Below are 12409 nucleotides of genomic sequence, written 5' to 3'. Positions count from 1 at the left end.
AAATCCGCGGTGCCCGGGGGGATGCAGAGGCCACTCCAGGCCTGGCCGGGCTGTGGGGACCAGGAGCCGCAGCACAGGGAGAGGAAACCACGACCGCAGGCGGTGACTTCTCCCGGGGCCAGGGCAGCAGTGGCGCTGCCAAAGGCTGTGAGACCCAGCGTGGGACGGTGGAGCACCCAGGGATGACAGCAGGGCAGCTGGGGGCAACATCTGGGCACCCTGGGTGATACCCGAGCATCTTGGGTGATACCTGAGTATCCTGGGGCAACTTCTGGACACCTAGGGCAACGTCTGGGCACCCTGGAGCAACACCTGGGCACCCTGGGTGACATCTGAGTATCTAGCGGCAACATCTGGACACCCTGGATCATATCTGAGTAACCTGGGACAACATCTGGGCACTCTGGGGCAACATCTGGGCATGTAGGGGAACATCTGGGCATGCCAGGTGATATCTGGGCATGCCAGGTGATATCTGAGTATCCCGGAGCAACATCTGGGCACTCTGGGTAACACCTGGGCATGCCAGGTGATATCTGAGTATCCCGGAGCAACATCTGGGCACCCTAGGCAACATCTAGCCACTGCAGTTCAAGACCTGGGTGACCCATGCAACATCTGGAGAGCTGGGGCCACATCTGGGCATCCCCTTGGCTGTGTTTGGGGGCAGGGGGGTACAGCCATCCCTGAATCCTCTGGGGACATGGGGACACGGGGACTTTTCACAGGGACAGCCCAGGGCAATGCCCCCTCCTGTTTGGGTCGAGGTTTTGACCACCCCAGGAGCTGCAAAATATATTGAATTTATTTATGCAAAATGCATCTTGCTTTGCGGAAAACCCTTAGGGAAAGCAGCCGCAGCCACCCCAAAAATGCACTTGCAACCCCATAACTGGGCTCTGCTCCAAGTCCTCTTCCTCCCATGGGAATTGCATTGCCAGGAATCCAGCAACGGATGCATTGACCCAGTGAAACAACCGGGATAAACACCTCTCGCTGCAAAATCCACAGCAAAAATAAATCCCGGTTGTGATTCCCCCTCTCCCGCGGCGTTGCTGTTTTCTACCGCCCGCGAGCGATTTGGAAGGAGCCCCATGGAAAGCAGCAACTCGGATTCCCGGACGCTTATGGCACAGCACGTGTCCCCGTGAATCACCGCTCGGGATTCGGGGTTGGTTTTTGCAGTGAGTCAGAGCCAGCGAGGCCCCGACGCGCCGTCCCCGAGCAGAAATCCTGAGTCAGAGTTTGGAAAAGGCAGGAGGTTTAAAAAGCTTTGCTGCTTTTTTCTGCTGGATTTGAATTTTTAGAGGAAATTTTTCCCCAGGGGACGCGGGATGGAGATAAGGAGGGTTGGGGGGGGGTTCCCCCCACTTGGATTTGGGATTTGGAGGTCGGATTAAGGAAATTCCCCACAGTGTAGGAAAACCGGAGCGTGGGGATGCGATGAAGCATGGCACGGCGCTGCTGAAAGCTGGTTTTCATCCTGCTCTCAGCACCCAGCCCAGGGTGAGGGCCGGATCCAGGCGGTCCCGGGGAACCCCATAACATCCCAGGTCCCCAGGGCACCTCGTACCTCCAGGTCACCCATGTCCCCATGTCACCCGGGTCCCCACAGCACCCTGCCTTCAAGGGAAGCCCTCGGAGCAGAGGGTGAAGGAGCTTCACGTCGGCGGCTCGGGAACCCCAAATCCTGCCCCTTCCTTACCACCATAATTAATAAAGTTTGATAATAATTATAGTAATCAGTTTTTCTGCTAGACACAGCTGTCCCCTGCCCCGTGCAATGGGGCCGTGCCCCTGCCCAGCGCGCCGGTGACATTGTCCCAGTGCAGTGTCCCACTCCCCTGGTGCATTCCCCTGGGGCCCTCAGTACGTGGCGCCAGCACGTTGTCCCCATGCCTGGTGCATTGTCCTGATGTAACAGCGCATGGCGTCCCCGTGCGTGGCCCCGGTGCCCTGGATGGTTGTCCCCGTGCCCCAGAGCATTGCCCTGCCCCATTGCCCCACGGCACAGCCCTGCTGCCCCACTGCATCACCCCACGGTATTGCCCCCCTGGTTCGGGACGCTGCCGGGCTGCGTTGCCCTGGTGCGCTGTCCCGGTGCGCTGTCCCGGTGCACAGGCTCACTCTCCCGGTGCACAGGCTCACTCTCCCGGTGCGCTGTCCCGGTGCACAGGCGCACTCTCCCGGTGCACAGGCGCACTCTCCCGGTGCGCTGTCCCGGTGCGCTCTCCCGGTGCACAGGCTCACTCTCCCGGTGAACAGGCGCACTGTCCCGGTGCACAGGCTCACTCTCCCGGTGCGCTCTCCCGGTGCACAGGCTCGCTGTCCCGGTGCACAGGCTCACTCTCCCGGTGCGCTCTCCCGGTGCACAGGCTCGCTGTCCCGGTGCACAGGCTCACTCTCCCGGTGCGCTCTCCCGGTGCACAGGCTCGCTGTCCCGGTGCACAGGCTCACTCTCCCGGTGCGCTCTCCCGGTGCACAGGCTCGCTGTCCCGGTGCACAGGCTCACTCTCCCGGTGCACAGGCTCGCTGTCCCGGTGCACAGGCTCACTCTCCCGGTGCGCTCTCCCGGTGCACAGGCTCGCTGTCCCGGTGCACAGGCTCACTCTCCCGGTGCACAGGCTCGCTGTCCCGGTGCACAGGCTCACTCTCCCGGTGCGCTCTCCCGGTGCACAGGCTCACTCTCCCGGTGCACAGGCTCGCTGTCCCGGTGCACAGGCTCACTCTCCCGGTGCACAGGCTCGCTGTCCCGGTGCACAGGCTCACTCTCCCGGTGCACAGGCTCGCTGTCCCGGTGCACAGGCTCACTCTCCCGGTGCACAGGCTCGCTGTCCCGGTGCACAGGCTCACTCTCCCGGTGCGCTCTCCCGGTGCACAGGCCGCCCCGTGCCGGGTCCCCGCCGCGCTGCAGCCCCGCCCGCAGCCCGCAAGGGGGCGCCGCGGTGGGACCGAGCTGCGCGCGCCTGGCCTGCGGCCCGCGATCCAGCCAGCCAGCAGGGGGCGCGCGCGCCGCGCCTCACCATTGGCTGCGGCGCGCCGGGAGCGAAGGGGCGGGAAAGGGGCAGCGCGGCCCGTTTCGGAAGCGACGCGCTGATTGGGCGCGGGGCGGAGGGGCCGATGGAAGGCGGGCGCCGATTGGTCCCCGCGCTCTCCCCTCACGGAGAGAGACACGCACTGGGGCCGGGACCGGTGTCGGGGTCGGGGCCGGGGCCGGGGCCGGGGCCGGCGCCATGGAGGAGGCGGGCTGCGGGGCGCAGTTCCGCGCCGCCGTTCAGGTTATCCAAGGGCTGCCCCGGAGCGGTGAGTAGGGGCCGGGAACGGGGCCGGGGAGCTGCGGCCGCGGCGGCGGCAGCGGCCGCAGCGCCCCGGCCTCGCTCCCGGCTCCGCTGAGGCCGTGTCGCGTCGCAGGTTCGTACCGGCCCTCCTATGAGGAGATGCTGCGTTTCTACAGCTACTACAAGCAGGCGACGGCGGGGCGCTGCCAAGGCCCAAGGCCCGGCTTCTGGGACCCCATCGGCCGGTACAAGTGGTGAGGCCCCCGGGGGGGGGTGGCCCACTTCTGGTCCGAATTACCCCCCTCCTCCCCGCTTCACAGCTGCTGTCACCCGCAGGGATGCCTGGCACAGCCTGGGGAGGATGTCCAAGGAGGAGGCGATGGCGGCTTATGTGGCTGAGATGAAGAAGGTGGCCCAAAAGGTAATGGGGAGGGGGAGGGTGGGTGGGGTGCTCAGTGGTGCTCGATGCAAGCTGCATCCCTCCCCAGATCATTGACACGGTGCCCATGGACGAGACGACGGAGGAGATGTTTGGGTACTTCAAGCCGCTCTACGAGGTGATCCACGACATGCCCCGGCCCCCCGAGGCCTTCTTCAAGAGGAAGGGGGGTGAGTGGGAGCCTCTTGCACTCTGCTTGTGCCCAGCACATCCCTCACCTCTGTGTCACACTCCTCTCCTGACACATCACTCCTGCTGTTCCCTGCTTGCTTCTGCACCGGTATGGCCATCACCTCTGGGCTCAGCTCTTCCCCAGGGCTGCTCCCTTAGGGGGGGACAGGATGGACACACCACGCCCCATCTGGTGCCCCTGCCATGGTGCAGCTGCTGATGAGGTGCTTGTTTGGGCACCACCAGACAAGCGTCTCCTCAAGTGACGCAGGTGTCTTTTCAGTCTGGGCTTTCTCTCTGCAAAACTTTGAGGAGAGAACCTGAGATTTGGCTTCCAAATGTGCCTTGGCCCAAATCCCTGTACATGGTAGAGCAGGGGATCAGCTCCCGTGGAGTGCTGCGGCAGGGAGGCTGTGCTTTCTCTTGGCGCTGGCCCTCCTCCAGGCAGGGCGGGCTGTGTGCAGGGAGTGCAGGTCATCTGATGTAAACATCTGGATAGGCCGGCCAGTTTTTGCAGTGGAGTGGATGTGGAGAAACTGGGGTTTAGAAACGTGATTACTGGGACCGCCCTGTGGTAGAGAAGAGTCCTTCCCAGCCCTTTCCATGCCCGTGGCTGCTGTCTCGTGCTGAGAGGTGACTGGGGACCCGTCCCACCCCTGGAGCAGGGCAGTCCTCGGTGTATCTGACTTGCGAGAAGTGTCCGAGTGTGTAAGGGGCTGGACATGTTGGTTCAGAAAGGTGTTGGCTACCGCAGAGCGAACCTGCCAGCTGCACGTCTGGAGGTTTGGCTGTGCCGCATTTCCAGTAGATTAGCTCAGCAGCACGTGAGCTTTCGGGGTGTATTCGCAGCGGGTGTGTAAACTGTCAGTGCTTTGCTAATGTTGGAAGAGTGCTGACGAATAGACTCGCTCCCCGCATGTGCCCAGGCATCTGTCCTGTGTCTGACAGCTACTGTCACCCCCTGCTTCCAACAAGGATGCTGAAAACACGTTGTCTGTAAGGCTTGGCCTCAGGATGGCTGCGCCTTCCTGTGGTACCCAGGTGCTTTTGTTCTCCATTTTGATGCTGAATCCCTTTAAAAGGCAAATAGACTTAATTTTTCTCTGGAACATAAAGGCTGGGTCTAAACTCCTGGTCATTACCTGCTTGGGAGTGTCATCCTGTGCTAGTGTCACTTATAAATGACACTGGCACTTAAATCTAAACCTGGTAGCGTCTGTGGAGCAAATGAGCCCGAGGTGCCTGAAACGGTGGATTAAACCGCTGAACTTCTTAAGCTGTTGAGTCATTTGTGTTAAAGGTTCTCAAACCCGCCTTCCAATTTTGTGCGATTGCAGCTTTTGTTACTGACAATCCAGAGGAGAAAGGTGATTTTAGATGCTGCGGCAGGTGAGAGCGGAGCGTGGCAGGCGTGGGGCCCTTGGCGGCTGTGGAGCTTTTGGGGGACAGAGGTGCTGCATGGTGGGAGTCCGGGCAGGTTTGGGTTTTTTTATTTACAAAGTCAATACACCGTAAAGTGGCACTTGGAACCCAAATCGTGAATGGTTCAGGGTCCCCACAGGTCTCCAGTCAGCGGAGCTTTCACCAGTGTCTTGTAACACGTAGGCCGAGACTCTGAAGCAACTGGGACCAACAATTAAGCCCTTACGCACAGGCCCGATGCCGCTCTGCCAGCCCCGCAGGCGCGGACGGGACGGTGTTGGAGCCAGGCGGTGATGTGCAAGGTGACGGGACCCTGCCTGCGCCCACCCACCCTGTGTGGCAGGCTTAGGGGTCACAGCACACTCACTGAGGAGGGATTTGGGGACAGTGACGGTCCCTGAGCAGAGCAGCCCTGGCCCTAACTCCTGTGCGGGGCGACGGCTGCCCTTGTACCCCCTCAGGGGACTCAGTCACCTGGGCTGGGCTCTGGGGGGTCCCACAGCCTGGGCCTGCTGTGATGGCGAAGGCAGGTAGGGAATGGCGGAGATGTGCGGGCGCAGGCAGGGCAGCGTTGCCACATACCTGCCTGGCCAGGAGCAGGGAGCAAAGTCCTGGGGGCCGCTGGAAATGCTGCGTGTCTGGCCTTAACCCCGTGGGCTCCGCGGGGCGGTGGGGAGAGCTGGATCCCCGGGCAGGCAGCTGCCCTGGGCCCTCTCTGGGGTGCTGCTGCCTGCTGAAAGCCCTCGCAGGCGATGGCGGTGTGCACTGCCACAACAGAGGCAAGGCTCTCCCCAGCCAACGCTTCTTGTGTTAGGCTGTGTTCGTTACCGTGGACACGCTGTGTGCCCTGCCAGGGGACAAGGACGGTGGCTGTCACCCGTCGGTGTTTACCCAGCTGTTGGCCAGTGCTGATCCCTCTGCCTGCTGCTGCAGGGCCTCGGGGGACGGGGGACGGGTGAGCGAGACGGTCTGCACGGGGTAGACCCTGCTGACTGGTTGAGTTCGCGTTGATTCCTGGGCCGTTGGCAAATGGAGCTGGCCTCTCTCCGTCTCTGCCAGCCGCCGCGCGTGTCCGGAGACTGCCGGCCTGCCTGGCAGGAGGGTGGCCCCGCGTCCGCATGTCCCCCAGCCATGCTGGCAGGGAAGCAGTGCTGAGCCCAGCCCGCAGACAGCCTGCACCTGCAACGCTTTAATTCTCCTCTGCCCCTTCCCCTCTGTGCAGGCAGTCAGGAGCGGACGGCCGACCCCAGCCAGGACGACCCAGCGAGCAGCCCGGCTCCGGAGCACACCGAAGACGCCCTGCCTGGGGAGCAGCGGAACGGGCAGCACGTGCCAGGTTGGTCTCCCTGGTGTGGCCAGCACCCGGCAGAGACCCCGTGGAGGAGGCACCGGCGACAGGGCTGGGCCTCCGTCCACCCGCAGAGCTGTTGGCTTCCGGCACCTCTGGTCCAACCCCGCCGGTGTTTCAGGCGTTGCCTGAGTCACGGCAAGCTGGAGCTTTTTGTGGGTCCAGCTCTTGGCGCCGTTCTCAACGCTGGGGTAACCCTGGGCGTGTTGGTTTGACTCTGCGTTGCTCTTACCTGTGCAAAGGGGCCTGATTCTGCTAAACCGCAGTGAGAAGGCGAGGGTGTTTCCCTGTGGAATGGGAAAATGTCGCCCTGGAAGGTCATTGTTCCGCAAGGGGATGTTCTCCCTCGACTCCAGCCAAGTCCGCCCCTTCCGTGGCACCGGGAGCCGCGGTGCCGAGCCCCGGCCCTCCCTGCCTGTGCCATGGCTAACGCCTTGGTCCTGGCTTTTCTTGTACAGCCCCTTGTATACTCACCCACCCACCTCCTCGTGCCTCCCTCAAGGGCACACGCGGCTCTCCCGGCCCGGAGGGGCCTCCGCTGTGCCCTGGGTTGGGTAGGGTGCTCCGGGGAGGCGTTCCTCCCGCCGCCAGCCCGGCCCTCCCCCGAGGAACATATATGGTCACCGAGCGAGCGCCTGTGTCCAGGCCGTGCCCATCCTCAAGTGTGCCCGGGCTGGCAGCGTGCGGGGAGCTGGGCAGCGTCCCTGCCTGTGCAGCGGGGCGCGCTGCCACCCCGGTGGCGGTTGGCATTGTGTGAACGGTACCTGCTCCCTGCCAGAGCAGCTGGGGCCGTGGCTCCCGCTGGAGGGGCTCCCCACCATACCGGGGTTTTGGCTGGCCGCCATGGCAGCCCTCTCCCCGGGTGGGAGTCGCATGTGGGCAGAGAAACCTACCCTAAAATGGCACCGTGTCGGGGCGTGCCTGCCCGTGAGCGGGGCTCTGCAACACCGTGGGCAGGAGAAGGGGGAATTTGGTCCTTGGATTCACGGCCACGATCTGGGGAGTAGTAACAGAGCCGGTTCCTTCCCCCTCTGTGCCTGTTTCCTTCTGCCTCGCCTCGTGCATGCAGACGCTGCCTTCCTGCCCGCTTGCGGACCTGTTGCCTTGCGGCTGCGCTGAGCTTCTGCTGCCCTCCTGTCACGGCCGAAACGCCTCTCTGCCCCACCGGCGCTGCCCACGGCTGAGCCGTGTGCTTCCGTTCCAGGAGGTGGGCTGGCTCCTGCCGCTGAGGCGCTTGAGGGTAGCCAGGTGACCAGTGACTCCGAGGGGGACGTGTACTGCGACACCCTGGAGCAGATGGAACCTGAGCAGGTAACGGAGGGCTGGGAAGCGCTGGGGTCCTGCCGCACCGTGGCAGAGGCTTTGCCTGCTGCCAGCCCTGCCCTGCCTGCGCTGTACCGGCAGATCTCTCTGTATTGTCAGCTCCCCCAGCTCTGCCCACCACCGCGGCACTGCCACGTTGCTGCTTGGTACCGCCATCCTGGGAGCCCGGTGAGACTCCCAAAACTGACGGGGCCACCCGGCTGCACCCCTCTGTGCTTTGTGTCCCTGTTGGAGCCTGGTCCCCGTCACCGAGGGGAGGCTGAGGAGCCCTTGGCACGCCCTGGCACCACCCACAACCCCCCTCCTTCCTGCGGCACAGCTCCGGTGGGGCACTGGTGGGCTGCTGGGGCTGAGTGAGGCCGGTAGCCCGGAGTGGGGCTGGTGCGGGCACCTTGCTTGCACCCCTGCCACCCACTCTCTGCTCCCCGCTACTGGACAGCTCGGCTGCCACCCGCAGCGCTCGGCGCTTGAGGTGCTACGGCGAGGCTTGGCGGATCTGGTGGGCAGGAGGGAGGAAACCGCCCATCTGCCTGGCTTCTCCCTGGAGCTCTTTCGCCATCTCGAGCCTGGACACCTCACTTCTCTCTGGGGTTAACTCTGTCGCGTCCCGAATCCTGTGCTACCTGGTGTTGCTGGCGGGATTCGGCTTCGCTCAGCCCCACGCGACCTCCACCACCAAAAATGTCACCGCAAGGCAGGGGGAGAGACACCACCGCTGCCCTGGCGTTGCCCGCCTCTCGCCTGCCGCGCTCCCGCAGCCCCCGGGGAGGGGAGCGGGGGTCTCAGGGCCCTTCTTCTCTCCCCTCGCGCAGGCTGGGCAGCCACTGGGTCTCTCCCCGAACGGCGGCACTGGGCAGGGAGAGCGGGGTGAAGGCAGAAGACTAGAGGGGAGGAGCAGCGCTGGCCTCGCAGCCCTTGGCTCCGAGAGAGGTGGGTGCAGCGTTTGGCTCCTGCGCGCCTTCCCGCTGCTCCCTCCCCACCTCCCGGCAAGCAGGGCCGGATGTCGGGGGGCGCGGGGTGCCTGTGCGGGGGCTGAGCGGAGAGGTGAGGGCTGCGACCACCAACAGGGAACAGAGTTTGGCTCCAGCACCCAGGGGTGGGTTGTTCAGCAGCCGTGGGAAGTCCTGAGCGTCCCCTCTCTTCATCCCTTGGTCCCCAAGCAGCTTGGTGTCTTTGCCCCCTTAGGACACATCCCCTGCGTTGCCCATTTCTTGCAACGGTGCTAAATTGCCTAAATTTGGAGGATGCTCTGCTGGCTCCTCTCCAGCAGCCGGGCGGGGAGTGCGGATCTCTGGCTGCCTGCGCCCAGCTCCTGCCCGTGGTCCCTGCTGCCGGCGTCTTTGCCCGGTGCCTTTGGATGTGGGTGGTGCTGGGGGGGCGGGTGAGCTTTCCCCAGGAGGGGAGTGGGTGAAGCTGGGCCCTGTGGCCGTGGAGGTGCGGGTCCCAGGGACGCCCTGCTCCTGCGGTACCACTTGCCTAATGCCACCCGCCGCTGCTGCCGGCATTTGAGGACAGCCAGGCCCTGGGCTGTGCTGCTGCGGAGAGGGGGCAAGGAGCCTCCTGCCAACCTCTGCGGCTCTCCCAAGACACATCCCGGGGGGCTTTCTGCTCCAGGGTGGCATTGCCACCCTCACCCGTGGGACGGCAGGGGTGGTGCCGCCGCCTCACCTGGGCACAGCCCACCCGTCTCATGCTTATCTTCCCCCCATTAATGTTTCCGCAAACCCTCCCAGGCTGCTTGACCTTGGGAGTTAACTTGTAACGAGGCCGATAAAGCCGGGCTGGGCTGTCCCCCGGCATGCTGGCACGCGTGGGGGCTGGCAGCGAGCCCCTGCCCGTCTCCTGTTCGTAGCACAGATTATCCGGGTGTTTGCCGGGCTGCAGCCAGGCTGGTTTGGGGCCTCCACTGAGCCCAAGGGCCTGGCAGGGAGGCAGCCGTGCAGGCAAGGCATCCTGCCTGGCGTTTGGCGTCCCGCCTTCACCGGGTGAAGCAAGGTGACCCACGTGCACTGCCGCACCTGCTGCATCGGTGGGCCGGAGGTCACCTGCTGCCACCACCACTGCGCTGGGGGGACGTGGTGGCCCATGTCCCCAGGGACAGGCCCGGCGCCGGCTGGTGGAGGGGGAGGTGGGCTGCTGGGCTGGGGGCTCCCAGCTCTGCCTGGAGCACTGCGGTGCGGGCAGAGCCGGCGGCACGTGGGCAGCCCGTGGTGCGGTGCAGGCACCTGATGAGATCCGTCGCTCGCTGTTGGGCGACAGCACGCAGAGTGGGCCGTGCCAGCTCTGGGGGTCCTCGGGGAGTGTGAGGTGGTGCTCAGCCTGCCCTGCCCGATCCGGACCGGCAGCACTGCCGCACGCGCTGTGTGCCTGCCCTGCCGCCTCTGAGCAGCACCCACCTTTGTGCCCCACAGATCTCTGGCTCGCCGGGGGAGAGCGGGATGCTGGGAACGCCCCCGAGCTCGCCCAGGGGCTGCTGGCGGAGCTGGACGCCCACGTGGCCAGCACTGTCCGAGCCCTGCAGGACGACATGCGGCAAGTGCTAGAGCGCCTGAGCGAGCTGGAGATGCTCGCCTCCGCGCAGGTAAGCACCGTGCCGCGCGGGGAGCCACCGCACGCCGACGCTGGCTGGCAGGGCCGCGATTCCTGCACCGGTGTAGGCCAGGCCGGCAGGGCTTGGCTCCAGTCCCTGCAAACAGGCAGCCCGGGGTGGGCCAGGTGTGGAGAGACCTCGGGGTTCGGTGACACATCCCGGCAGGGCGGAGGCTGGTGCTGATCTGATCCACCCCCGGGTGCAGGCAGGGAGCCGAAGTGCAGGCAGGGAGCCGCTGCCCCCATCATTCCCATCGCCCCTGGGGTCCCGGCCCGGCTGCACCATCTGGATCCCTCGCAGGAGCCCTGAGCGGGCTCGATTCTCCCCGTTCCCTCCCTCTCATGGGGGCGCGGGGGCTGGAAGGGAAGTGCCCAGCCCCACCTGCACCCCAAACCCTCTCCTGAATTGCAGGGGGACGCAGCTGGGACCGACCCTGGCCAGCCGCTTGCTGCGCAGGTGAGTTGGAGGTGGAGGCAGCGCTGCGTGGTGGCCCTGCCACCCCCCATGCTGCCCGCCCCGAGGGGCCTGGCTGCCCGACAGCCCACGGGGGCCGGAGATGCGGTGTGGGGGGGGGGAGGGCAGGGTGGGGAAGGGTCCTTCAGCTGGGGAGCAGGAGACATCCCTGGGGACGCGTCCCCAGCGTCCGGGCACCAGGGACAACAGTTCTGATGAAAGTTCTCCCCAGGATGACAGACGTGACAAGGACTGTTGGGCCGTGACGGTGGCCTGCCACCGCCTGCCTTTCAGTGGAGGGCTGGGAGGGATGTTTGGTCACACTGGTGACACCTTTGTTCCCCTCCCCACACCGCCTCTCTCTGTCCCCTCGCCAGGCAGCGTCCCCGTGGCCCCCGACCATCTCCCCGCGCACCCTGCTCTTCCTCGTCACCTGGCCCTTCGTCACCCAGTGGCTGCTGCGCCGCTGGCAGGGCAGGAAGAGGTGACCGTCGCGTCCTTGCCACCACGGCCCCGCTGGGCTGCCGCCACCCCTCCTTCCCCATCCTGCTTAGCACGAGCCGGGGAAGCGCCACGGGATTGACGAAGGAAACGCCTCACCCAGCCACGGGGTCTCCGGCAGGCCGGGACCCCAGCCCCGAGGGAGGGGGAGCCACTGCGCACCGCCGATTGCCACCGTCACTCTCAGGGTCTCGCCAGCACCGCCGGGATGGCAAAGGGACCGGCCGTCCACGGGGAGCATGGTGTGGGATCGCCCCTGCGCCCCAAACAGGATCCCGGGGGATCCTCTCACTACCGCGCGCAGATGGACCGGCTGCCTGCCGGCACCATGGCCCCGGCGCTGGGCGGGTGGCGGGGGACAGCCACCGTCCCCGTCCCCAGAGACCGGTTCCATGAAGTGCTTGAACATCTGAACCTGCCTGAATTAAAGTTGCCTTTTCAGTCCAGCCCCGGCTGCCTGCTGCCCTGCCGCGGGGAGGGGACAGCCGGGCCTCACCGGGGCCACCCCGCTCCGGCCTGGCCACCCCCTTGTCCCCGCAGCGGGCAGAGGGGCACGGTGGCCGCTGCCTGTCCCTGCCCCGCCAGCCCCGGCCGTGGCTGCCAGGTGCTGCCAGGTCCCCGGGGCGGGGGGACCGTCCCCGGACCCCAACCTCTCCTCCCAGGCCGGGTCCTGTCCCCATCCTTAGGGTCCCCGCCTCCACGTGACACGGGTGGCAGTGCCACCGCGGGGAGGGTGGGTGTGGGCAGCTCCCGGCACCCTGCGCAGGCAGGATCCGGCAGGCCGAGGCCTCCGGTGCCGCCAGGCCGCTGCCAGCACCACCTCCCACCCCGCTTCGGGTGACCCGGCGGCGGCGGCTGTCACCGGGGCACCCAGGGGACCCACC

General features: G+C 65.6%; 1 protein-coding gene across 6 annotated transcripts; it reads left to right on the top strand.

Moving 5' to 3' along the window:
- The first annotated feature begins 3211 nt into the window (after window positions 1–3211).
- On the top strand, window positions 3212–11582 carry ACBD4 (acyl-CoA binding domain containing 4). Of its 6 annotated transcripts, none has more exons than XM_076356863.1 (10): window positions 3212–3303; window positions 3412–3523; window positions 3615–3699; window positions 3767–3887; window positions 6533–6646; window positions 7863–7969; window positions 8794–8911; window positions 10393–10562; window positions 10983–11027; window positions 11402–11582. In XM_076356863.1, exons 1-10 carry the CDS (start codon window positions 3234–3236, stop codon window positions 11510–11512), a joined length of 1053 nt encoding a protein of 350 aa, XP_076212978.1. In that variant the 5' UTR covers window positions 3212–3233; the 3' UTR covers window positions 11513–11582. The 6 variants fall into 6 exon arrangements, with proteins under 6 accessions (XP_076212978.1, XP_076212977.1, XP_076212979.1 ...); XM_076356862.1 differs by having other exon boundaries at window positions 3412–3532; XM_076356866.1 differs by having other exon boundaries at window positions 3241–3303; window positions 3455–3532.
- The last annotated feature ends 827 nt before the right edge of the window (window positions 11583–12409 follow it).

The sequence above is a fragment of the Aptenodytes patagonicus genome, chromosome 20 (genome assembly GCF_965638725.1).
Source record: "Aptenodytes patagonicus chromosome 20, bAptPat1.pri.cur, whole genome shotgun sequence".
NCBI classification, from domain to species: domain Eukaryota; kingdom Metazoa; phylum Chordata; class Aves; order Sphenisciformes; family Spheniscidae; genus Aptenodytes; species Aptenodytes patagonicus.
This window is presented reverse-complemented; position numbering and strand designations above follow the sequence as displayed.

Bases quoted from the DNA above. Each gene is read 5' to 3' on its own strand.
- ACBD4 (XM_076356862.1), top strand. From the start codon at position 3,234: ATGGAGGAGGCGGGCTGCGGGGCGCAGTTCCGCGCCGCCGTTCAGGTT. The intron at 3,533-3,614 runs GTGAGGCCCCCG...TGTCACCCGCAG, and splicing joins CCCATCGGCCGGTACAAGTG to GGATGCCTGGCACAGCCTGG. The intron at 6,647-7,862 runs GTTGGTCTCCCT...CTTCCGTTCCAG, and splicing joins GAACGGGCAGCACGTGCCAG to GAGGTGGGCTGGCTCCTGCC.